Source organism: Leopardus geoffroyi, chromosome E2 (genome assembly GCF_018350155.1).
Source record: "Leopardus geoffroyi isolate Oge1 chromosome E2, O.geoffroyi_Oge1_pat1.0, whole genome shotgun sequence".
Classification (NCBI taxonomy): Eukaryota; Metazoa; Chordata; class Mammalia; order Carnivora; family Felidae; genus Leopardus; species Leopardus geoffroyi.
Window position 1 is genome coordinate 49,924,469 of NC_059335.1, and position 27,216 is coordinate 49,951,684.

At 43.0% G+C, this 27,216-nt stretch overlaps 2 protein-coding genes across 10 annotated transcripts in view; both read right to left on the reverse strand.

The window, feature by feature from the left end:
- CFDP1 (craniofacial development protein 1) overlaps positions 1-2,400 on the reverse strand; it is a 120,835-nt gene extending 118,435 nt beyond the window's left edge. Inside the window, exon 1 of one of the 4 annotated variants that reach the window (XM_045443568.1) lies at positions 2,196-2,400. In XM_045443568.1, coding sequence (XP_045299524.1) covers positions 2,196-2,259 — 64 coding nt within the window. In that variant the 5' untranslated portion in view covers positions 2,260-2,400. The remainder of the gene's footprint in view (positions 1-2,195) is intronic. The other 3 variants (XM_045443570.1, XM_045443569.1, XM_045443571.1) reach the window with 3 other exon arrangements.
- A 6,472-nt stretch (positions 2,401-8,872) lies between these two features.
- The window catches only part of TMEM170A (transmembrane protein 170A), a 29,935-nt gene continuing 11,591 nt past the window's right edge, over positions 8,873-27,216 (reverse strand). For 2 of the 6 annotated variants that reach the window (XM_045443578.1, XM_045443579.1), the window contains exons 2-3: positions 16,083-16,253; positions 11,063-12,862 (exon numbers count right to left, since the gene is read on the reverse strand). In XM_045443578.1, the coding sequence (XP_045299534.1) occupies positions 12,732-12,862; positions 16,083-16,251 (300 nt within the window). In that variant the 5' untranslated portion in view covers positions 16,252-16,253 and the 3' untranslated portion in view covers positions 11,063-12,731. Of the gene's footprint in view, positions 12,863-16,082; positions 16,254-19,494; positions 19,758-27,216 lie in introns of those variants that run through there. The other 4 variants (XM_045443576.1, XM_045443573.1, XM_045443577.1 and 1 more) reach the window with 4 other exon arrangements.

Here is a 27,216-nt window from a genome sequence, read left to right on the forward strand (position 1 = left end):
TTTCCCATGAAGTGGAAAAAAGTCAAGGGTTAGAAAATAGTCAAGGGATAAAAATTAGAGGGCCAGTACAGAAGATCTAACATAGGATTCAACATCTGAATAATGAGTTTTCCAAAAAATGACAGAAAATGAAGAAAGGAGAATACCTCCCCCCAAAAGTTCCAGAGGCCAAACACAATCGATGAAAACAGACTCCTACCAAGTTATAGCGCTGTGAAATATCAGAAAAATCAGGAACAAAGACAAGGTTCTATCAGCTTCTAGAGATAAAGAGACCTTACATGTATGAGCAGAAATCAGCAAAACAAACTTCTTAATAGAAACAGTGGAAGTTAGAAAGCAATAAAGCAGCTCCTTTAACATTCTAATTGAAAGCTATCATTATAAATCCTAGAATTATTATTACAAAACAGAATTCTATACCAAACAAGCACCAATTAGGCCTTAGGGTAACATCATTATTTTTAGAAATACTGTTTTCACACCTTGAATGTCTACTATGCATCATCCGTGCTCAAGTAGTTGAGGATTTATTCTCATTTCGGTGGAACATGCTAAGGAAAAAAAGACAACACAGGACCCAAGAAACGGAATCCAACAGAAAAGGGAGGAGATAGATGAATGGAACACCCAGAGGGGTGATGGTAACAAAGATACTAGGTTTAAAAGTGGTAAAACCAAGGCAAGGCGGAAGTCAGAGGGCAAAGACAGGACTTCAAGATGAAAGTAAAAGATTATTTAATGAATCAAATTACCTTGGGAGATGATTTTTATACAATTCTGAGAATTTAGGGTCAAATTAATAGTAAGGACATAGACACCTAAGCAACAGCAAAATGGCAATTATTAACTCCACAGAAAGCAAGTAGTGTAGGAAAAGCAATCACAAGATCTATCACCTGGTTCAGAGCTGAACCAGGCTGTTCACAGTCAGTACAAAATTGGGGTTGTTCACAGTCAGTACAAAAATGTAAACATGGAATACTGATCTAACCAAAATTAGACATGGTAACAAGGGCAGGCTGGGGAGTTGGGGAGGGCCTGATGGTGGAAGGGTGTGTGTTGGGAATGAGGGGGAAGAAGTAAGAGGGTATTAAAATAAGACCTACCGCGCCTGGGTGAAGCCCACACACAATGAAAATACCAAATTAAAAACTGGAAAGCAGTTTCTTCCGCGGGGGAATGAAGCGGGATGAAGGGTGATGGGAACCATTAGTTTTCAAGACAGGCCTTTTAGAAATATTTGACTATGTTTATGTGGGTGCACAACTTTCATTAAAACGAAAACTAGCTTTCAGATAACCACTCTGGCCATCACAAAACCAACGTTGGTGGACAAGAATGGAAATGGTATCGGGCAAACCAGTTGGGAAGCTATGCCTTAATCCCAGCGAAGAACGGCAGTTCGGTAGCAGTGAGTTAGATTGGCGAGGAAGCGGTCAGAAAACGATTTTCCACGTAGACACAACAGCACTTACTCACTGCTTGAACCAGGAGAGAAAGTAAGGATGGATGAGTCCTAAGGGTTTTGTTTGATTGGAGCGACTGTGTAGGTAGATCCTTTCAATGAGATGGGGCGGTCTGAGGGAAGGCGCAGGATTGGGAAGGGGTAGGTTCGAATGACCCCTTTAAATGTGACAAACCTACGCCAAAAAGAGGAAGGCGGGGGGGGGGAGCTGAAAAGAGAGTAACAGGTATACGTCGCAAAAGGACAAAATGCATCATACGTGAACTTTCTAATAACTAGATCCCATGCGAGGGCAGAGAGTAGACAGATTTATCTTGGACGTGGTGCCGGCTGGCAAGCCCCTCGGGACGAAAGGTCTGACGACAACATCCTACGCTCACACTGCCTTTCACGGGAGTTCAGTACTAGCGCGGTGCGGGTACCGATAGCCACCGCCAGCGTCCCCAGATCAGGGTGGTGCTCACGTGCCGGTTCCCGCGCTCCGGGAAGGGGCGGAGGCTCGAGCCAGGCCGCGGGCAGTGGCAGTACGAGACGCCCGCGTGCACGCGTCTCGGCCCCGCACCACCGCGCGGAGAAAGCACGCGGGCGAGGAGGCAGGGCTCGCGCGGTGGGGACGCTCGAGACCCGCGCCACCGGGGGCCCCGGGCCACGCACGCCGGACCAAACACGCCTCACGTGAAGCGCGGGGCGGGGCAAGCCTCCTCTCGCCTGCGGCCCAAACGCTCACCCGACGGCACGTAGTCTTCGTCCTCCTCTGAGGTGGAGAAGTCTTCAGAATCGAATTCCTCCATGTTGCTGCTGCACCGGGCGGACGAAGCCACAGGACCGCAGCAGCTGCCCCCAACGGCAAAGCTCTAGGGAGAGACCATAGAGCTGCGGTGGGGGAGCCGGCGGCTGGGGCGGCCCCCACAATGTGTGCGCGTGCGCAAAAAGGGCTACGTATTCCAAACGCGACACTTCCGGGCCAATGCCTAGCGCCTGGCGCTGCTGTGGTGGTTGACGGAGCACAGGCTCCGCGTGGAAGCGGTGCCTGATGGAACTTGTAGTCTCCAGAACTGTCTGGACGCTTTGATTTAATAAATGTGCTTAAACAAAATTATATGTCTGTGGTATTACAGTTGACGTTCGTTATTTACAGCTTGGTATTTTCGAATCGCTTACTTGCTTAAACTTACTGTAACCCCAAAATCAATATTCGCGGTGCTTTCTGGGGTTATTCGCGGACATGCGCAGGGGATGAAAAGCTGGAGTCAACCAGCGGTGCGGTGTACTAGCAGAGGTTGAACAAGGCAGACAATGGGCTTTCTTGCCTCATCTCTCATGCTGTAAATAATTGTCCTATTTGCAGTCTATTTGGTGCCACGTTTTTTGCGTTTCCGTGCTTTTTGTTGGTGATTTTGCTGTTAAAAATGACCCCCAAGCGTAGTGGTCAAGTGGTGCCTAGTGCTCCTAAGCGCAAGAAGGCTGTCATGTGCCTTATGGAGAAAATACGTGTGCTAGATAAGCTTCGTTCAGGCATGAGTTGTAGTGCTGTTGGCCGTGAGTTCAATGTTAATGAATCAACAATCCGGTACATCAAGAAAAAGGAAAAGGAAATTCGCCGATCTGTACGTGAGGCTGCTCCGGAAAGTGCTAAAGTAACGTCTATAGTGCGTGAGGAAGCTATGGAAAAGATGGAAAAGCGGCTAAATTTGTGGATTCATGAGATGACAACCGATAAAAAAGGCGTGGTGGACAGCATTGTGGTGAGGCTGAAAGCCAAAGAAATTTACGGTCATGTAACCCAAGGCCAGAAAAACGTTAAACCTTTCTCCGCCAGCGCTGGCTGGCTTGCACGTTTCAAAAGGCGATATGGTGTGAACAATGTTAAACTTGCAGGTGAGGCAAGTTCTGCAGATCGGGAGGCTGCAGAAGAATTTAAAAAACATTTGCTGAGTGTTATACAGGACAAAGGATACGTGGAAGAGCAGGTTTTCAACGCTGATGAGACTGGCTTATTTTACAAGGACGTTGGCAAAAGAACCTATATAACACAAATGGCCTGCAAAGCCCCTGGCTTTAAATCATTCCAAGACTATGCAACCTTGCTGTTGTGCACTAATGCCAAGGGCGACTTCAAGTGCAAACCTCTAATGCTATACAGAGCCCAGAATCCACAAACACTTAAAGGGAAAAGCGTCAACCATATGCCTGTCCATTGGAGATGGAACAAAAAAGCGTGGATGACATCCAGCTGGTTCCACAACTGCTTCGTACCAGAAGTTGAATGCTATCTCCAGGGCAGAAACCTTGCCTTCAAGGTTTTATTAATTTTGGATAACGCCCCAGTCCATTGCTGTGAAGAACTCAAAAATGCCCACCCCAACGTAGAAGTTCTTTTCATGCCCCCAAACACTACATCTCTCATCCAACCCCTGGATCAGGGTATAATAAAAGCTTTCAAGGCACACTATACCAGGGAGCTTTATAGCAAAGGTTTCCAGGCTCTCGAATCCAACAAGGAAACTACCATGATGGACTATTGGAAGTCCGTTACCATACGTAACGTTATTGATTATGTTGGGACAGCCTGGGGCAGCATCAAACAAGCTACTATCAATAGCTGTTGGAAAAATGTTTGGCCAGACTGTGTGCAAAATTTCGAAGGCTTTGAAGGTGTTGCAGAAAGCATAAAGAACAGCGTCGAAAACATAATGCATATCGCACGGCAAATAAGTGGAGAAGGCTTTGACGACATGAAGGAGGAAGACGTGGAGGAAATTTTGGCAGAGAAGGCAGTAGAACCCACCAACGAAGACCTGGACGAGATGGCAAAACAAGGCATTGGGGTCGGCAGTGATGAGGACGGCGATGAGAGTCAGCCTAAGACTTCAAGAATTGACCCTCTTACAGCGACCAAAATATCAGAATGGAATTCTGCCTTGGAAAGAATTTTCAATGACATGATAGAGTGTGACCCTATGCTTGATCGCAGCCTCAAATTTAAGCGCCTCACCTCCACAGCATTTGCCCCTTATGCCGAGATGCTTAAAGATTTGAGGCAAAAAGCTAAGCAGACAAGGCTGACCCAACTTTTTGAGCCAGTTTGGGAGGGAAAATCGCCGACTCCGTCAACAAGTCACGAGAGGCAAACTCCTGAGGTTGAACTGCCAAATGTTGACATGCTTCCCTCTTCCTCTTCTGCAGAATAAACTCCACCTACCTCCCCCGTGGTTATCGTGGGGCAAACCAAGGTCAAGAGGTTTAACCACACTGTGTGCTGTAGCATCACACATCCTGCAGTTCCAGCAACAGTAAGATTTTAGTTAATGTTTTAATGAAATCTCTAACGTTTTCCAGACTCTATTTGCATTACTGTGAAATATACAGTATGTGTTGACGTACTCTGTGTTTATGTGAATATTGTATGTTATACTGTGTGTTTGCTACGTGTACTACACATGATTACTGCATGTGTGTGTCTGACTGAGGAAAAGAGTTAAGTAATACAATCTCAGTATTGTAGAGGACGTTATACAAAAATGCTGTAATTGAAACCGTGTTTTATTATATAAAAACACTGCACATAATTATTGTAAGAAAGATGTATTAAATAAGGTGTTCTTGAACAGAAACACACATGAAACGAGATTATGTATTAATCGGTTGACAAAAAAGATTGTGACCGGAGACTAACAGGAACCCAACCCTGAATTGCTAACTGAATGTGCACGATGACTTTATAAACATAAGTACTGTAAACGAGAATCAACTGAATCCTAGAATTCAGACAACACCCACATGCATCCTTCAAGTTAGTCCACATGGAAGTACGGCCACCTATGGTCTCTATCATTTTATCAGATTAAAAATTTTTCTTAATTAGAATCCAATTATGGGAAGCAGTAATCAGAAACAGACACACAGGAGATCGCAACAATTAACATCCTTTTGTTCAGGTTTAGGGTTTTTCTCAGCTGAAAATTGCTCTTCATTGTTACTCTATACTAGTCTGGGTTTGAGTCACCCAGTCCTAGAGTTAATCTAAGAAATAGATGAACACACCTGTGATTAAAAGGACATTATGGTGAATGGGTGACAGGCATTAAGGAGGGCACTTTTCGGGATGAGCTCTGGGTGTCATATCTAAGAGATGAATCACTCACTGGGTTCTACTCCTGAAGCCAAGACCACACTGTATGTTAACTAGCTTGAAAATAAAAATAAAAATAAAAATAAATGTTAAAAAGGGGCACTGTGGTGGCACTATAGCAGCAAACTTTTTTTTTTAAATTTTTTTTTCAACGTTTACTTATTTTTGGGACAGAGAGAGACAGAGCATGAACGGGGGAGGGGCAGAGAGAGAGGGAGACACAGAATCTGAAACAGGCTCCAGGCTCTGAGCCATCAGCCCAGAGCCTGACGCGGGGCTCGAACTCACAGACCGCGAGATCGTGACCTGGCTGAAGTCGGACGCTTAACCGACTGCGCCACCCAGGCGCCCCGCAGCAAACTTTTAAAAACAGCCTAATTGGGGACACCTGGGTGCCTCAGTCAGTTAAATGTCCAACTTCAGCTCAGGTCATGATCTCGTGGTTCATGGGTTCCAGCCCTGCATCGGGCTCTGTGCTGACATCTCAGAGCCTAGCCTGCTTCAGATTCTGTGTTTCCCCCTCTCCCTGCCCCTCCCACACTTGTGCGCTCGCTCTCTGTCTCTCTCTCTCTCTCGCTCTCAAAAATAAAATAAAACATTACAAATAAATAAATAAAAACAGTGAATTGAAACATAATTCACAGACCATAAAAGGTACCCATCTAAAGTACACAGTTCAGGGGTGGCTGGCTGGCTCAGTTGGTAGAGCATGTGGCTCTTGATCTTGGGGTTGTGAGGTCAAGCCCCATGTTGGGTGTAGAGATTGCCTAAATAAATAAACTTTAAAGTGCACAACTCAATAGTTCTGGTAAATTCAGACTTGTGCAGCCATCACATAAAAAAATGAGCCTCTGACCCGTTTCTCCCCAATCCCCAGCCTCAGGCTAATCTGTCTCTATAAACTTGCCTATTCTGGACTTTTCATGTAAATGGTATTATACAACATGTGGTCTTTTGTAACTGTCTCCTTTCACTTAACACATCTTCGGAGGTAATTTCTCTTTGGGATGTACCTGTGGAATTGCTTGATCATATGGAAATCATATGCTTTACCTTTCGGGGAACCACCAGGTTGCTTCCCAAAGCAGCTGTGCCATTTTATAACCTCAGCAACAATGCCTGAAGGTTCCAGTTTCTGCACACCTTGCCAAACCCCTTGTCTTTTTTATTAAAGCCATCCTAGTGGGTGTGAGTGGCATTTCATTGTAGTTTTTATTTGTACTTCCCTGATGACTGATATTAAACATCTTTTCATGTCTTTATCGGCCATGATATATGTTCTTCGGAGAATGTCTATTCAGATCTTTTGCCCATTTTAAAACCAGGTCATTTGTCTTTTTATTTATTTTTTTAACATTTATTTATTGTTGACAGAGAGAGACAGAGCACGAGCAGGGGAGGGGAGGGGCAGAGAGAGGGAGACACAGAATCCGAAGCAGGCTCCCGGCTCTGAGCCGTCAGCACAGAGCCAGACGCGGGGCTCGAACCCACGAACCACGAGATCATGACCTGAGCCGAAGTCGGACACTTAGCCCACTGAGCCACCCAGGTGCCCCATCATTTGTCTTTTTATTATTGAGTTTTAAGCGTTCTTTATATATTCTAAATAGCCGTCTCTTATAAACCACAGGACTTGAATAATTCCTTCTATTCTGTGGCGTGTCTTTCTACACCCTTGATGGCATCCTTTGAAGCATAACATTTTTAAATTTTGACCAAGTCCAATTTATTTTTCTCTGGTCCCTTGTGCTTTTGGGGTTCTATCTAAGAAGCCTTTGCCTAACTCAAGATCACAAAACATACTCTCGTTTTCTTCTGAGCTTTATAGTTTTAGTTCTTACATTCGGGTCTGTGCTTTAGGTAGATCGTCCTTATGGGAGGATAAGAGAAAAGTAGATGTGAAATTAGGACTCAGTATTTGGGAGTTTACCATGCCAGCCTCTTTCCTTGGACACTGTAAATGGACCCTGCAGTGACAAACTGGGATGTAGCCTTTTGCCCCTGGGGAAAAGGATGCGTTAGAATTCTCCAACACACTCTCCCCCAGCATCATCTCATTTCTCCCAGTCTCTTTGCAGCTGTCACTCCATGCATTTGTTCAAATTCACAGTTTCCAGCCACTTTAAGGATAATCAGGGTAGGAGCTAGTTTCCATTATTTCAAATAGTTTAACAGAGCCCAAATCCAGCTCAAAGGCATGCACTGTTTGACCCGAAAAGCATTTTATGTGAATTCAAGTTTGTTGCAAGCACTTAAAAATTGAGATGTCAACCTAGATTTCCAACTTCCCCTGAAAAACTGGAAAATCTGGACATACTGGGCTCAAAATCCCATAAAGTAAGGGACTAAGTAATGGTTGGCCCCTTTAGACAGGGCTCTCCAGTTGGCCAGAGTACAAACTCCCTAGAAGATTCCTGGTTCATTATTACGGTGTTGTCTTAGCAAGAGTTTATGGGGTCCTCTCTACCATACTCAGAACCTTTATTTATTTTTGAGAGAGAGACAGAGTGTGAGCAGGGGAGGGGCAGAGAGAGAGAGGGAGACACAGAATCCGAAGCAGGCTCCAGGCTCTGAGCTGTCAGCACAGAGCCTGACGTGGGGCTCGAACCCATGAGCTGTGAGATCAAGACATGAGCCGAAGTCAGATGCTCAACCAGGTGCCCCCATACTCAGCACCTTCAGCCCCTCCTCTTCTACAGTCTCTTTCCATTGTCCAATCTTGGGTTATCACCTTTTGAAAACTGAAGACAAGCTCCTCCTCTTAGGTCCTGGGTCCATACAGTCTTGGGGGCTTCTGGCCAAACTCTGCATGTAGAGTTATCCTGGGGTGCTAAATATTGTTCTGTACCTTGATCTGAGTCGTATTCAGCATAAATGTGTGAACCCATACACGTTCATCAAGCTACACATTTGAGATTTGTGCACTTTACCGTATATTATGCTTCAATAAAAACTACAGAGACATGGATGGGCAGTCTACTGCCAGACATTGTCTACAATGCCAGGAACTACAGTGGTCATCTTGTGCCCATGATGTAAGCTACTCAAAGAGGCCAATCCAATTTGCTGAAAATGGCAGAACAGAAAAAGACTTACAATGTCAATGAAGAGTACTAAACCAATGTTGGGAGCCTCTCGTCACGTGAATTTACTGTTGAAATATTTCTTTTTCATACATCTTATCAGCTTTTGTCCATGCCAGTGTGGTATCATACAAAAAGCTTCCAGTTGATAAGATCTAGCCCACAAAGTGCAGTTAAGAGGACTCAAGATTACATATTAAGTACAGTTTAATCACACCTTTGAACAAGAATTTTACCATAAATTAGTAAGACGCTGAACATAAAAGGAATACAGCCAAACATATGTTAAGTAGTAAGTTATTTAAAACTCCCTAAATTTAAGTCAGACGTTACTGCAAGATTCAGTTCATTGGCCACTGAATATAAAAATAATAGTCCCAGTTCACAGAATTGAAATTCTTTATTGATAAACATTTATACCAGAATTAGAAATGTCAGTAGAAAAATAAAATTTAAATAATTTTCTGTTGTACAAAGATTTGATCATTTGGACTGTAGCAGTTGGTGAAATAATCTAATACAAAAGCTAAGCTGATTTTAGTGACAACCAGCCTAACTAATGCACGAAACAGAAATGCACACACACCACACTTCCTGCCTGGGGCTGGATGATGGCGGCCGGCCTCACCTCCCAGGAAACGGTTTCTTGGGGAAGGTCGATATGCACTGCAGTTGCAGTAAGAACTTAATACACACCAGAGCAGTCAGAAAGGACACTGAAACCGAAAGCCAACATACAATTCCAAATTTAAAAAACATGGGGTGCCTGGATGGCTCAGTCGGTTAAGCAGCTGCCTTCAGCTCAGGTCATGATCTCACAGTTGGGGAGTTCGAGCCCCAAATCAGGCCCTGTACTGACAGCTCGGAGCCTGGAGCCTGCTTCAGATTCTGTCTCCCTCTCTCTCTGTCCCTCCCCCACTCACGCTCTGTCTCTCTCTCTCTCTCTCTCTCAGAAATAAAACATTAAAAAAAAATTAGAAAACATAAGGAATGGCTTAATGATTTACATCAACTTTTTCTCACTGGTTTAGACATTTCCAGTAAATGTTCTGCTGCAAAATTTAAAAATGAGTTAAGAGCACAAAGAGACATCCTTCTTGTGGAATATTCATTGCAATTGGTACATGGACTTAAGTTTTCGTGAAATGCCTCCCCCACCCCCACCAAGCCCCCGTATTAAAGAATCCAGCTTTTATGACTGCGAGCTGCCTCCTTCCCCTGCATAAAAAATACTAAAAAAAAAAAAAAAAAAAAAAAAGTGGATATCTAGAAAAAAAAAGTGGATATCTAGCTGGGAAGGGGTGTTTGCATAGCCACTAAGAAAGCCAGTTGTTGGCAAAAATTCTACAAACCTATATATGGTAAAATAAAATGTTCAGCCACAAATGCCAGTATTTTTCCACGAGTGACCACCCCCAAATAATTGTGTATTTGAGACTAGAAATTAAAAAAAAAATCCAAAAAAGAATAGACATTCTTTATCATCCAAATAGTTTTTCCTTAAAAACATCTCAAGCTACAAAGCTCAATCTATACAAAGGTCTATAGAAATTTATTCACAGTAGAATGTTCACATATGGGGATGGATGAAATATTCAGTAATTTAAAGATATAGTTTATATTTGAAGTTTTAAAAAAGCAGATCATCAAAATATGGCAAACAAACAAACAAACAAAGATGGGAACAAAAACACCTTTCAAAATGCACTAACTTTTGTGTCTTGGCTCTAAAAGAAAAATAACCAAATATTTAAATCATCTATCAGTATGTTCAAAAATTAGTATTCAGGAAGAGGGGCCTACCAACCATAGGCCCACATGTTTAGCTTGTGAAATTCTATCCAAAATGTTTTAGGTGAGAATTCTAATAAGAGGTATATTTCAAGAGAGATGATTAAAATAACTTTCTACAATAAAGGATATAATGTCCCCACTTTTTTTTTTTTTTTTTTAGAGTTTATCTTGAGAGAGCAGGGAGGAGAGGGAGGAGGGGGGAGAGAGAGGAAGAGAGAGAAAGAGAGAGAAAGAGAGAGAGAGAGAGAGAGAGAGAGAGAGAGAGAGAGAGAATCCCAAGCAGGCTCCGTGAGGAGCCCAAAGCAGGGCTTAAACCCAGAAACCGTGAGATGATGACCTGAGTCAACATCAAGAGTCAGACACTCAACCGACTGAGCCACTCAGGCACCCCTGTCCCCAAGTGTCTTAAATTGAAGGGCTACTTTGCAAAAATCACAGCTCCTTGAACTGGAAAAAGGAGTCTTATTTAAAGACTTAGGGGCACCAGGCTGGCTCAGCCAGTGGAGCAAGCAACTCTTGATCTTAGGGTTGTGAGTTTGAGCCCCATGTTGGGTGTAGAGATTACTTAAAAATACAATCTCTTAAAAAAAAAAAAAAAGGCTACATTTGCTTGAAAGAAAGATTTGAGCATTGGAGAGAAAACTTGGGGAATGTATAAAAACATTTGCTGGCATTCCAAGTCTTCTTGTAATTTTCCACCTAGTCTGAATATATGTCACTGTAATTTTGATAAGTGGTCTAATGGCCTATTAGTTAGAAGGAAATCTCCAGTTAATTTTGTGACCTCTTTGTAATTTTTCCTCTTTGACTTTCCCTGATAAGTTCATCTTCCAGGCTATTTTTAATCAGAAGCTGGAGGGCATATTGCTTTAAATGGAATAGATATTGTTTGTGTGTACATGACCTCACGGGCTGTTAGCCTTACTGTCACAATGAAAACTTACCTTTAAAAACATCAGGTTTAATGAATCAGAAACTATTCTGAAAACAGAATGACTGTATTCCATACAACGCAGTTAGGTGGTAAGGATCAATTTAGATATCTAATTTTTGCTATCCTTTTTCTTTTGAAGGTCACAGTTTTCAGACATTTTAATAAAAAAGCAATTTAGGCAGAAGAAAAATTAAGATAGCTAAAATTGGGTTAAAGAAACGATGTTTAATTCTCTGTAAGGAAACAGAGTCTCTTGAAGGGAAATGTAAAATGTGGAAGTATATCTGAAAATGAAATTTTAGGCACTTTCTGGGAGTGACCCCCAATACTGTAAAAGTGGTAACCATATTAAGACTAAGAAATCAATAACCTCTACCCTAGTTTAAGCTACATTTCAACAATTTCAACTAAAGTCACTAAGAAAAACTGTAACAATGTTTAAACAAAAAACAATTTTTTTGGTACCTCACTGTCCAAACAGCATCCTAACCAATCTGGCTTAAAATTTTGAACTCAAGCTATTTAATAGGGTCTATTTCCAATTAACCAAAATCAAGAGAATGAAAGTGACAAGAAAAGGGGTACAGGAACTTGGGAGGCAAAAAAGTCTCAGTAAGCTAGCTTATTCTGATAAAATGTACAAAACAATAGATTCACATCTCTTAAAATATGTTAAGTAATCAGAGGTCAAGATAGTTTTCCATAAAATGTCACATCATCTTCTTTTTCTTTCAGCAGTGGAACTGAAGCCACTACTTGTGTTGTAGGGTTTTTTCCTGTTCTGTTTCACCAAATTTGTTCTCAAAGCTCTACTCAACCAAAACCTACTTGGCACTTACTGTCATGAAGATGTAGCAAAAGAAGAGTCTGCCAAATTCTAATCAAGATTAGATTAAATAAGGTTTTAGTATGGTATACTCTGTTCGGAAAGAAACCAGTATTTTTCATAGATTCTCTGTTATAGGCAACATTGCATTTTCTCACAGATTATTATACATTTCAGTGCAAAGGATGTCAATCTAGAAGCATTGTTGACCTAGCTTGGGTAAAGGTGCACCTGTAAAACTACTTAAATACCACCCCCCACCCCAAAAAAAAAAACCACTTGATTTGTTTTGGTTGAGAACAATAAGAGTCCGGTAAGATCTTCAATTCCTGGAGCTTCAAATCGCAGAAAGGGCTGAAATGTCGTTCTTCACACGTATTTCTTCATCCAAGTTTCTTCCATTTGAAGAATTAAGAAAACACTACATTCCATAATGTATTCTTTTTGAGGATTCTGTAAAACTGAGGTTTGCCATCGGGGTATAAGGGTGTTCGCTATAGAGTAGCTAAAACCCGTAAAAAGGAGACCACTACTACACAGAATGTCTGTCCGGTGCCCAAGGTGAGGGCTTCAAATGGTATCATTTCCTTTCCTGCTGCTCGGTACACTCCAGCAATTGCAGCACCTGTTTAAAAATTCAAGAGTGTTAAAAAAAAAAAAAATCAAGGTTAATATAATCAGGAAAATACAGTACTTAAAATCCTACCCTAAGTAGAATATTCCAGATTTTTTTACATTAAAATTTAAATATCATAGAAATGTCTTATTCTCCCTATACTTTTCTCTAGATTTTAAGTATTCTCCATAAGACTTATAAATTACTGATTAGTGCTTTCAGACGTTGAAAAGTGAGTCCTTAAAATGGAGTCTCCTGGATTTACTGAATAAAATAATCTGGAAATCATAACCCAAATCACAAATTTCCACATGACCGGATTACAAACTCATCACAAAAACATCTCTTATTTGCCATGCTTAGCATTTAACAGGTACCTAATAAAATTTTGGTAATGAATGCCAATGAAACTTTCCAGGGAAACCGAGCAAGAAATATTTCAGAAAAAGCCAGAGACGCCCGCTCTGCCTTCTACTGTACTCAGCTCCCCTCCCAAAGTGGACGGAGGAGGAGCAGAGGGAAAAGGAAAGGGTGACTCTACGTTTATGAAGTTGTTACTAATTCAAAGGGCATGAGGCCAGAGGTGCTAAGGGGGTCCTTTCTGTTCCCCACATCATTAATCGTCTTTATTACGTTAAGTCACCACAACTTTCTAGAAACGGAGTAAACCAAACACAAACATCTGTACCTCCCTAGAAACCCAGATGAATTGTTACAGGGACTCAGCATTGTATTGAGAGAGCCAAGATTTCATTAGTTTGACAATAATAGATCCAAAGTTCCCAGATGACCCTCCTCTCAAAGACCATTCCAAACAGAATCCTCCTTGGTCAGTGTGTTCATTCCTGCAAACAGGTATTTGCCTGTATGTTTTCTAAGATCCCTATTCTCATGATACTCAGATCAAGCTGGAACAGAGAAAGCACAGCATGAAAAAGATGTTGAATAATACAAGACAACATACAGCATCTCAATCAAATGCCTACACATTTTACACATGTGATATGAAAACATATTAACAAATTCGAAGAAGAAGAAAGAGCAAATTAACCAGTATCTGTATTGGTTGCCTGGGACATCTGTGACTTTCAAATGCCCACCTCCAGTGCCTATGCATACGTACTGTGTTATTAACATCTGCAAGGCACCTGCTGCATCGGGCCCTTCATAATTTAGCTCCAAAACAAGTGGGTTGGGTAGAAAGAAGTGTAAGAGACTTGAAGTAGGCCCTAAGGTGGGGCCTAGATGACGAAGAAGGGAACAACGGAAAAAAGCAAACCAGGAGGAGCAGTAAAATGGGAAGGAAATGGACTCTCTTCAGCAGAGTCTTAAAGAGAGAATGGACACATTTATTGCACGATTCCTAAGTGTTAGGTATTATGTTAAGTACTTTAAATAAACATTATTTCCTTTTATCATCACACAGCATCTGAGAAGAGTAGAATTATCCTTATTTTACTGATGAGAAATCTGAGACAGCTCCTAGGAGCCAGTAATCCAATAAGGAAACTGGAACAGAGGGTCTCTAAAGAGCAGCAGCAGGTGATACAGTTAAAAATACTATATAAAGCCAGTTATGGAAACACCTTAATGCAGACAAGAGAAAACTGGCCTCCTCCTCCTCCTGTTATCACAAAGGTTTCACCACCTACAGAACACAAAGAAATGAGGCCACTTTGTCCTCAAAAAAAAAAAAAAAAAAAACCTCAAGTCAAAGAAAAGGCAGAGGGGCAGTTCCATTTAGAGCTTAAGGCTTAAATGCACACACTCACACAAAAATTACAAATTAGCAGGAATGTTGTGTTTCTATCTTTTCAGCATGTATTTATGTTTACATGTGCACCTGGAAAAACGTCTGAAAGCATATACCAAAATGCAAACTGAGGTTTTCACTTAGGGATGTGATAATGCAGTGTTTTTTAGTTTTGGTTTCTGGAGCTTTTAATTTATATAAAATATATTTATATTTAATCATGAGCTTAAAAATGACCTAAACTGATTCTCATCCTTATGATATCAGCAAAAGCCAAAAACAAGTAAAAACAATTTATAATTTGTTATTCCAGTTCTTTAAAAAATTTTTTTAACATTTTTGAGAGAGAGAGAGAGAGAGAGAGAGAGATACAGAGCATGAGCGGGGAGGGGCAGAGAAAGCGGGAGACACAAAATCCAAAGCAGGTTCCAGGGTCTGAGCTGTCAGCACACTGCCTGATGAGGCACTCGAACCCACGAACTGTGTGATCACGACTTGAGCTGAAGCCAAGCTCAACCGACTGAGCCACCCAGGTGCCTGTGTTATTCCAATTTATTTTTAAATGTTTATATTTATTTTTTGAGAGAGAGAGACAGAGACAGAGACAGAGTGCAAGCGGGGGAGGGGCAGAGACCGAGGGAAACAGAATCTGAAGCAGGTTCCAGGCTCTGAGCTGTCAGCACAGAGCCCAACATGGGGCTCGAACCCACAAGCCATGAGATCATGACCCGAGCTGAAGTCCGACGCTCAACTGACTGAGCCACCCAGGCGCCCCTCCAATTCTTATTCAGAAAGTTTTGACAGGGGAAAAAAATAACCAGAAGACAAATCAAGTACCATTCATTAAAAAAAAAAAATTTTTTGAAAGAGTACGAGTGGGGGTGGGGCAGAGAGGGGAGGTTACAGAGGATCTGAAGCAGGCTCTGCAATGACAGCAGCAAACCATGTGTGGGGCTCGAACTCGCAAACCATGAAATCATGACCTGAGCTGAAGTCGGATGCTCAACCGACTGAGCCACCCAGGTGCCTCAAATCAGGTACTTTTCTGAACTAGAATTATTCTTCCATCCTTAAAAAATTATTATTCATCCTGAGTGAGGAGAAGGACCTCGTCAACAATCTTTCGGTGCCATCGGTCAATTGATAGCTGACAAGAAAGGAGCAGTAGCTTCCAAAAAGATAAACACCTTTTACTAGATTTCAAAATGTAGTTTTACTACATCTCAAAAGCCTCACATGGCTTATCTGAAGCCAGTGAGAGAAAATACAACTTAGGAAGTCAAAGATGTTAGCCAAATCATAGGAGGGGGAGGCGGGAGTTAGAGATAAGAGAAAAACAGTACGCTAAAGAAAGCGCCCATGGTTAAAAGCCACCCTTTTTTCTTCATTTCACACAGACATGTTTCTAAAATGGGTCCTGAAATTAAGTGACTAGTCATAGGAAACGTATGACTGGTATTTTAATGTCTAACATACTTGTCAAGATTCCAGCAGTAATTGGTCCCACGATGCCCATCAACAGGATGCTTACAGACATGAACCTACCATATTTGTGATGTCTGAGGGTGAAGAGGGCCAGTAATCCAGCAGGGACATGGAAGAAGAGAGAGGACACCAGTGCCCACAGGAACACACCATACCACATCTCTACAAGGAAAAGCAAAGAAAGGTCACAAGTCACAGACTTTCCTAGTACAGGAATTACCAAGGGCTCGTCATCATACCCGCTTATTTCATTTTCAAAGCCATCCAGATGCCAGGTAGGTTCAGCAGTCAAATATCTAAATATTGATGGTTCTAGAGGGATTAGCAAACCATGGCCCTCAGGCCACCACCTGGTTTTGTGCATACACTCTCACTGAACGAAGCCATGCCCATTCATTTAAATCTTGTCTAGGCCTGCTTTCCAGCTACAAGAGCAGAGCTGAAACAGTGACAAAGAGCACATGGCCTGCAGAGTCTGAAATATTTACTATCTGGCCATTTCCAGAAGAACTTGGTCAACCTCTAAAATGATCAATCATTTTAGACTTCTACGATGGAAAAGCTTTACAGTTTTATTCATTCAACAGTCATTTCCTTTTTTTTTAATTTTTTTAAGTTAAAAATTTTTTTTATTTTGAGAGAGAGCGACAGAGAGACAGAGAGAGAATGCCAAGTAGGCGTTGCACTGTTAGCTCAGAGCCTGATGTGGGGCTTGAGCTCATGAGCCATGAGATCATGGCCTGAGCCAAAATCAAGAGCTGAAAGCTCAACTGACCAAGCCACCCAGGTACTCCACAACAATCATTTTGTACTCAGCCATCAAAAAAAAAAAAAAGAAGTCTCACCATTTGCAATGACGTGGATGGAACTAGGGTACATTATGCTAAGCGAGGTAAGTTAGAGCAAGACAAATACCATATGATTTCACCCCTGTGGAATTTAAGAAACAAAACAAAGGAACACAGGGTAATGGAAGGAAAAATTAAATAAGATAAAAACAGAAGGGGAGGCAAACCATAAGAGACTCGTAACTATTCTTAACTATAAAGAACAGAGTTGCTGAAGGGAAGGTGGTTGGGGCACAGGCTACACGGGTAATGGACATTAAGGAGGACACTTGTGACAAGCACTGGGTGTTACATGTAAGTGATCAATGTTTTTAATATAGGTTACCACGGATAAAGGTCCTAAATACATACATACATACATACATACATACATACATACATATATACATACATACATAAATTCATATCAGGCCATCACGTCTTAGAATAGCAAAGCTCTTTAAGATATGAAATAAATACCAGAAAATATAAATGTCTGCCTTGGAGACAAACGGCACATAAGTGAGGGGGCAGGTTAGCGCAACTAGTTCCTAGGGAGAATGTCTAATTGACTTTTAAGATGACTGTAATTTAGGCAACATTAAAATATATGATCACCAACTATGTCTAAAAACCTATGCATGAGCCACCTCAGAAAATACAAAAAAGGAGGAGATACCACCCTGCCCTCAAGACTTTGCAATCTGGTAAACAGCAGACAGAGCAATTCCCCTCAGTGAACCCAGGCAAGCCTTCAGAATTCTCAAAATAGCCCCTTAGCTACCCACATGGATACAATGAAGGTGTCATGTGAGATAAAATATATTGTCCATCCTTGCGCTAGGAGCAGGTAAGTAACAGGCAGTTTCAGAGACCAGTCAACAGCTTAAACTTAGAGATTCCGGACCACAGCACTACCGACATCTGGACCAGTCAACCCTTTGCTGTGGGGCTGTCCTGTGCATCGCAGGACACGGAGCAGCACCCTAGCCTCTCCCCACTAGATGCCAGTACTGGCCTCCCCCCAGTTGCAATGACCAAAATTATCTCCAGACTTTGCCAGATGTCCTCCTGGGGCAAAACTTCCCGGAGTAAAAACGAGTGTCCTGACTAAAACAGAGGGTTTATAAGATTAAAAGCAGTTAAAGCTACAAAGATAGGGGCGCCTGACTGGCTCAGTCAGTACAGCATGTGACTCTTGAGCTCAGGGTCATGACTTTAAGCCCCACATTGGGCATGGAGACTACTTAAAAAAAAAAAAAAAAAAAAAAGCTACAAAGACAGATGGGGTCACACTATGGTGGGCTTTCAAGGCCAGACTAAAGACTTCAGTGTGAAAGCCCTAAAAGTACCATTAAAGGTTTTGAGCAGTAAAGGGTTGTCCGGACACTATTTCACAGGCCCCACCTTACACTCCCAATAGGAGTACAAACTAGAAAACCTTTCTGGAGGGTAATTTAGAAGGGTGTATCCAAGAAAGTCCAGTGTGCACACCTTTGCCACAGAGACTTTACTTCCAGGAATACATCCGACAGGAATACACATGCAGGCAAGGCTGGAGATAACAAGGGGTTCCCGGCAGCATTGTCTGTAATGGCAAAGACTAGATGCCAACTGTACGTCCATCAGTGTAGGACTTGTCAAACATGTTTTGGTGCAGCTACATAATGTAACATTTAAAAAAAAATTTTTTTATTTTTGAGAGAGAGAGAGACACACACACACACACACACACACACACACACAGTGCAAGTGGGGGAGGGGCAGAGGAGGAGGGTGACATAGAATCCGAAGCAGGCTCCAGGCTCTGAGCTGTCAGTACAGAGCCCAACACGGGGCTCGAACTCATGAACCGTGAGATCATGACCTGAGCTGAAGTTGGATGCTTAACCGCCTGGGCCACCCAGGTGCCCCTACATACTGTAACATTATACTATCACGTAAAAACATGGGATAGATCTTTATATACTGAAGGGATAAGATGCCCAAGCCACAGTGGGAAGTAAAAAAAAAAAAAACAAGTTCCAGAAGAGTGTACAGAAGACTCTGTTTTTATAAAAACAAAAGAAACAAACGTGTGTGTAAGTCTATGAATTCGGAAAATAGTCTGGATGTAGGTGTACTTAATAAATATTGAGGACATGTGCAGGCGCTGTTCTAAGTGCTTTACAAATCTTAACCAGTGCAATCTTCTAAACAACTCTGTGAGGCACATGATATCCCTGGCTCTTGGCTGAGGAAACAGAGGCAGAGGGAGGGAAGGAACTTGCCAGAGCCCACAGTGCCAGTGGGGGCTGGGGCAGAGCCCTATTGGGCCCCACGCATGCTCCATGCTGGCAAGCTACAAAAGAGCCTTATTTCTGGGGAGTGGGACAGGTTGGGGTAGGGCTAATGACAATTCACTTTTTACTTTGATTTTGCTTAAAAAGCTTTTCTAGCTGCTTACTGGCTTTTACAGAATTATTATTAAAAGAAAGTAGAAAAAGAAGAAAAAAGGTTCTTGCTTCCAAAAGAACAGTTTGGGAAGGTTGGTGGGATTGGAATGAACAATTACAGAAATGACGAGGAGCACTAACTGGCTTGGGGAGCATGGAGAGCGGGAAGGGCAGGACCAGGGCTCTTCTCCAAGCTGTATCTGAAGCTGCATCTGAAGCAGTCGTGAGAATGACTGCTGTGCGGGGGCGCCGGGGGGCTCAGACGGTTGGGCAGTTGATCGTCAGACTCCATTTCAGTTCTGATTGTGATTTCACAATTCGTGAGATCGATCCCCGTGAGGTGGACTCCCAAGTGACAGCACGGAGCCTGCTTGGGATCCTCTCCTTCTCTGTCCCTCCCCCACTCACGCTTCACTTTCAAAAAAAAAAAAAAAAAAAAAGAATTACTGCTGTGCATGTTTCCTTCCCAATTTCTTATTCTTGTTGTGGGTGGGAGCCAAATGCCCCCAAGCCACCCTTGGCATTGTCACCGATGGCTATACTAATTCTTTGCTCATTTTGACTCACCTAAAGCTTCAATTAACACTATATTCGACACATACCTGAATTAGGACACCTAGTTCATGCGTTGAATGAAAGTATCAGGTGTGCCCCATCTAGGGCTCAATGCTTATTAAAAATAACAAACGACTGAGGGTGTTTTGGCACTTTTGCTCTGGTGAAAAACAGATTGCTATAAAAAGTTTCAAACCGTTTGTGAGACTTTTTTTTTACCCCCCGCCGAACAAGATCTATCTTCAGAAAAATTTCATAATACTGTTGAAACTGGTCTGTTTGACAGGGTTTGCCAAATTCTGCTAAGCCAAGTTAGATCATGAAATATGGGGCATAAAGTGATTACATAGTAAGGTCCCAAACTTAAAAACTAAATATATGTAACATAAAAAGCTAATATATGTAAAAATATAGTGTCCAGAAACCGCCCCTCGAATACGTGTGCCCCCGCCAGAGCTCTGGTGCCCACACACCTCTCCTGCACCCTGGCTCAAGTGACAGCAGCTTGGTCTTTTCAGCCTAAGCCCCCTCGTACTCCACCGCCACCAGCTTGACCCCACGCCATGGCACAGAACCATGCTGTCCCCTTCCAAAGCAGTAACCCCATCTTCAATCCCACAGTCCTTACCAGCTACTCCCCAAATCACGTGGAGACTCTGACTTCTATCCCACCACCGAGCGTGTGAAATTCTATGATGGCACCAGGAACGCCAGCGTCCCAAGGTGGACAATGGGATGCAAAATCTGCCTCTAAGAACTCAGAGCAGTTGCCATTCTGGCTGCTGGCTGCCACAACGGACTTCAGACCCCGCCACTGAGCCGATACTACTCTCGGGCCCTGCTGGAGCTCCCCAAGTTTTAGAGGTAAGCACTGCACAACTCAAGGCGGTGCTGGAGCCTGGCTTCATACTGGACGCCTTGGCACCATCAGGGCATTGAGCTGGGAGGTGAGGCCTTGATCTGCCAGAGACATACCAAATTGATAACTGCATAAAAGTGGGTCCGAGAGGATCGAGGCCTGATGAGAAAGGAAGAGAGACCTCTCTCTCTGTCTCTCACTCTCTCTCCCTACCATGTGAGGACATAGCAAGAAGGCAGCCTAAGAGGGCCCTCACCACAGCAAGGCCATCCAGGCTCCAAAACTGTGAGAAAGTAAGTTTTTATTTTTAAAAAAATTTTTTAAAGTTTATTCATTTTTGAGAGATAAAGAGAGACAGTACGGGTGGGGGAGGAGCACCAAGAGAGAGGGAGACACAGAATCCGAAGCAGGCTCCAGGCTCTGAGCTGTCAGCACAGAGCCCAATGTGGGGCTCAAACTCACAAACCGTGAGACCATGACCTGAGCCAGAGTCAGGAGCTTAATGGACTGAGCCACTTAAACCACTTCAGCCTAGGGGCGTCTGGGTGGCTCAGTCGGCTAAGCGTCCAACTTCAGCTCAGGTCATGATCTCACAGTCTGTGAGTTCGAGCCCCGTGTCGGGCTCTGTGCTGACAGCTCAGAGCCTGGAGCCTGCTTCGGATTCCGTGTCTCCCTCTCTCTGCTCCTCCCCTGCTCATGCTCTGTCTCTCTCTGTCTCAAAAATAAATAAAAACATTAAAAAAAAAAATGTTTAAAAAAAAACTTCACCCCATGGCATTTTGTTACAGCAGCCTAAAACACCAACCCTCACTCCTTCCCTATTTTCCTGGTGCACAGCACCTGCCTGAGGAGGACTGCTAGGCTACCAATCCACATCTTAATTTTCCTGAAAGCTGAGAAGCCTATTTGTAAACAAGGTGTGGCACAGCAGGTCAGCACTTCCGGAGTTTCTGAGAAGGGGAAGCATACCGCACGCACCCTCCTACAACCTTGAGCTGCATCCATTAGCTCCATCAGTGCCTACAAATCTTATAGAACATCACTTAAGTCACATTAAGGAGGAAAAAAAGGGCTTTATTATGTTAGGTGAGTAGTCTAGTTTATAAAACACTTTTCAGATGGATGAGATTATTAAAGGACTCTTAATAGCAAAGGCAAACCCCAATCAATAAAACACTTAAAAAAAAACTAAGCGATTTCCCTTTAACCTACTGCACCTTAATTTGCTATCTATGTAATAGCTACTTATGGATCATCATATAGTACTTTTCATTTCTTCGGTTCAATATGCTGTCAAAAATCTGTGTCTACATATCTTACAGTATTTCTTTGTTCACTATTTCAAATCAAGCGCATTATCTTCAGCTTTGCTTACTCTGACGGCTGAAGTCCTAGCACTGCCTGATGTTGAAGTATAAATCAGAAAATTAATCTGCAACAAAAAATTATAAGGGGCAATCAGATTAAGCACTGGTGACAGACTGGGCTCCAAAGATGTCCACACACTCATCCCCAGAGCCCATGAATAGGTGGCAAAGGCAGTTTGCAGAGGTGATTAGGTTAGGAATCCTGGGATAGGTGAGTAGACTGGCTTTTCCAAATGGGCCTAATGTAATCACAAGGGTGCTTGTAGGAGGAGGCAGGAGGGTTGGAGACCGAGTGCTTGGAAGATGCTATGCTTCTGGCTTTAAAGATGAAGGAAGGGGGCGAGAGGCAAGGAATGCAGGTGACCTGTAGAAGATGGAAGAGGCAAGAAAACCAATTCTTCCTAGAACCTTCAGAAGGAAGGCAGCGTTGCTGACCCATTTTGGATTTCAGGCCTCCAGAACTCTACGATGTTTGAAGCCACTAAATTGTGGTAAGTTGTTACTGTGCCAATAGCAAACTAATACAAGCGCCAAGAGTTTATTCTTTCAACAATCAAGTATTTACTGAGCCCATCCCCTATGTCAGGCACTTGAGTGAAACAAAACAAGACAAACATGCTGCCCACAAGGAGCTTATTACCTTTAAGAATCTGTTTTTCAGACAGACGGTTCAGTTAAAGGGATAAGCCACACAGACTGCAGATTCCTCTAGGTGAGTTCTTTATTAACAGAAAGGGTTTGTAATGGCTGGCTCCCTATCTAATCTCCACAACTGAGTCAACCAATTTCTAAGCAAGGCCTCAAGACCAACCAGGCCCCAGTCAGAGAAGCAGAAGAAGCCTAAGCCAAGCGGGCAGGGTAAGGCTCAGCACTCAGCCATCCTTTTAGCTGGCCCCACTCTATCTTTTTATGTTCCAGGTCAAACAACCGAATGAACAAGGTCAGCTTCTCGGAAGCCAGGGTTCTAAGGGAACCTGGGAACTGTAGTCCTACCTGGTCCTGCAACTCAGTGCTGGACTGCCTTCATACTAATTGCCCATCAGCCTACATCTCTCCACAATGCCCACTGTGAGACCCCTCTCTTACTGAACCCCACCTACCCACCATGGGGTCTATCTGGTCCCCTGCAAAATCAAATACATATATATCGGTTACTGCCCCCAGTTCCTGACAGAGTTCCTAAAACCCTTTAAATAATGGTGCTAAGTGTCAGTTGCTTAAGTGTCCAACTTCGGCTCAGGTCATGATCTCACGGTTTGTGAGTTTGAGCCCTGCATCCGGCACTGTGCTGAAAGCTCAGAGCCTGGAGCCTGCTCTCTGCCCCTCCTCCTCTTGCACTCTGCCGCACCCCCCTCTCAAATAAACAAACATTTAAAAATTTTTTTAAGAAAAAAATAATGGTGCTAGAAAATATTCTGTTCTCATATTTAGTCTTTTATTATTTTTTTAAACATTTATTTTTGAGAGACAGAGCATGAGCAGGGGGAGGGGCAGAAACAAAAGGAGACACAGAATCTGAAGCAGGCTCCAGGCTCTGAGCTGTCAGCACAGAGCCCGACGCGGGGCTCAAACTCATGCACCTGTGAGATCATGACAGGACCCTCAACTGACTGAGCCACCCAGGCACCCCCTAATATTTACTCTCTGACCCTGGTTTCTGACACAGAACTTCCAAATCCCTTGGAATTTCCAGGCACCTCTTTTGTTCGCAGAAGGCACTCTTGGTAGGCTCCAGGATGGTCACCAGAAAGCCATGATTATAAGCATGGAAATTTCAGCCCCACCCTCCATCCTCTGGAAAGGGAGAAGGGTTGGAAGTGGAGTTAATAATCAATCACGTGTACGTGATTAATCCCCCATATAATCCCCAAAGCAGGGAGTTCAGAGAACTTCCGGGTTTGGTGACTACACCTATGTCCTGGGAGGGTGGCAGGCCCCAGCTCCACAGGGACAGAAGCTCCTTTGTTCAGAATCCCTTCTGAATTCACCCTATGTAACTCTTTATCTGGTGTTCATTTGTATCCTTTAATATCCTGTGTAATAAACTGGTGATTTAGTAGGTAAAGTATTTTCCTGGGTTCTGTGAACTACTCTAGAAAATTAACTGAACCAAGGAAGAGGGTCATAGGAACCTCCAACTTAGAGCCGGCCGGTCAGAAGCACAGCCAACCACCTAGACTTCTAACTGGCATACGAACTAGGGAAACTGAGCCCTTTACCTGTGGGATCTAGTGTTAACTCCAGGTAGACAGAGTAGGAACTGAACTTCAGGACACCCAACTAGTGTCACAGAATTGATAGACGTGTAGAAAACCCTACGATCGGTGTCAGAATGTGGTGAACGTGGGAGTAGTGTGAGAATAAAGGAAAGCAGGGAGTTTTCCCCAAGAGACCTTTCCACTCCTCCTTAACAGTGATGGCCTTCCCACCAGGACTGCCCGCTGCGGGCTATCACCTCTCTTCTGACACCACTGCCTGACTGCCTGCTCACTGCTGGTTTCTGAGTGTAACCCTCTGGCCTGTCTCACTCCAGCGGCCTCTTGGTCCTGATCTGGCCTTCCGTCTATTCACACAAAGCCAGAAAATCAGTGCTAAAGGGTATGAAGTATATTGTGAGGGGTTGTTTTATTATTATTATTTTTATCTGAGAGAGCGCAAACACAAGCGAGGGAGAGAGAGAGAGAAAGATGGATAATCTTAAGCAGACTCAATGCTCAGCGTAGAGCCCAACGTGGGGCCTGAGCCCACGATCCTGGGATCATGACCTGAGCCGAAATCAAGAGTTGGACGCTCAACTGACTAAGCCACACCAGCGCCCCAAGTATGAGGTTTCTTGTTGGGGTGATAAAATATTCTAAAGTTACTTTAGATGTGATGATGGGTGCAAACTCTGCAGATGCTAAAAACCACTGAATTGAACACTCAGGAGTTGGTCAAATCATCCGTCCTCTGCTCAAAACCCTCCCATACCACCCTCTGGGAGGTGACCTCACCCCTTCCTCCCTGCTTTGCCCACAATGTTCCGTCCTCCATGGTGGCCTTCTTTATGTTTCCTAAGTAAACTCCTGAGCCAGGGCTCTGAACCTGCTGTGTCGTTGTCCAGAAGCTTCTCCAACAGCTGCATGGCTCGTGCCTCACGTCCTTCAGATTGCAGCTCCAATAGCATCATCATCAAGAGCTTCCTCATGACCCTAAGTAAAACGGCATTCCCCCACCTGACGCACAAGACCTGCCACTTACTATCTCCCTCCTGTCTGACAACACCAGCTCTTCCTTTCCATACTTTCATTTTCTCTCTATCCTCCTTTGTTTTGCTCACCACACATCTTTACTTGGTACCTAGAAAATAATAGGCAGGCAACAGACACTTGCGTAAATACTTACTGAGTGAATGAATAAATAACTGGTCTTGAGTGTGACCCGTTCTTGGCTCCGGCAACGGCACAACCAAACCCTAGGTAGGTTTCAGTTTAACTATCACAGGACACGCTTTAACACTGCCATTAATAAAAATTCCTACCTTCAGAAAGTTCGTATCATTCCTGCTAAAAGACAAGATCTGCCTTTCAGATTTGCTAAAAAACGATGACAAAAGAAATCTGAACAACCTGGAATAGGGAGGGTTAGGCAGCAATCTAAGTGGCTAAATTGCAAATGCAGGTTAAAAAAATCAATTCAAAGCTTCCTGATGGTGACAAACCACAGAGTATTTTAGAGCAACGATTTTGCCATATTGACTTGTCGTAAAGTGCAAGTAGCCTTTTCTGTGAGGCCAAAACAGAAATAATTCCAGATTCAGGTCAATGAATAGAACTCACTGTAAGCAGGCTTTGGTGCCTCAAAAAGGATCAAACTCCACGTACCTATGACATCCATTAGTCCAGTTAAAGATGAGACACAGCAGGGAGGCTCTGTGTTTACCCATCCCATTCTGATCAACTTCAGATCAAGGGCTATATCTCATGTATGTTTATATCCTAAGCCCAGAGCCTGCACTGGGCCCAATGTATACTTGCTGAATATGAATGAATAGTTCCCCCAAATTATATATATATCAATAGAACTACCCATAAACTCATGTGGCAGTTTCCTGTTTTCAGAATACTTTCTGAAAGCAAAACAATTCTCATAGCTGTCATAGCTGCTATGACATAATGTCTAACTACTGTCCCAAATCCACTTATCTCGATCTTAAAGAAAAGGCAACTAAAAGATAGACAGACTGGAGAATATTCAGCTCCAAAGTATCACCTCACATATGACTTATCGCAAAAGGATTAAGGTACCCTTTCAGTGGAGAGATCCGATAAACACCACCTTCACCAAATGATTATTGACAGCAGTGTTAGTAAAGGTACACCGTGATGTTAAAGGTCTCCTGATACAATGCACTGGGAAGTGGACATCACCTGTATAGATAGGATTCTAAACAAAAATGTTTAATCTGAATGTAAGCATGAAAAAAATGATCGATAAACTTAAATTATAGGACATTCTATGAAATTAGGCCGGACTCTCCAAAAATGTGAAGGAACAAAGATGGAGTAACTGTTCTAGATTCACGGAGACTAAAGAGACATGGCAACTAAATGCACAGTGTGATCCTGGATTAGATCTGGGTTTTTTCGTTTGTTTGGTTTTTTTTAAAGAAAAAAGCTATGTGGGGAGCCTGGGTGGCTCAGTTGGTCAAGCATCAGAATTCAGCTGAGGTCGTGATCTCGCGGTCTGTGAGTTGGAGCTCCGCGTCGGGCTCTGTGCTAAGAGCTCAGAGCCTGGAGCTTGCTTTGGGTTCTGTGCCTCCCTCTCTCTCTGCCCCTCCCCTGCTCACACTCTGTCTCTCTCTCTCTCTCTGAAAAATAAACATTAAAAAATTAAATAAATAAAAAAAAAGATACATGCTGAAGTATTAGGCACCAAGTATCATCACTTCGGTAACTTTCTTTCAAATGGGTCTGTAGAAAATAAAAATGTGTGCGTGTGTGTATGTATGTACATACACAATTCACACACATATATGCATATAGAGATAAAGCAAAAGAATGAAAACGTTAATAATGAGTCGGAAGTAAAGTACTTCAATGT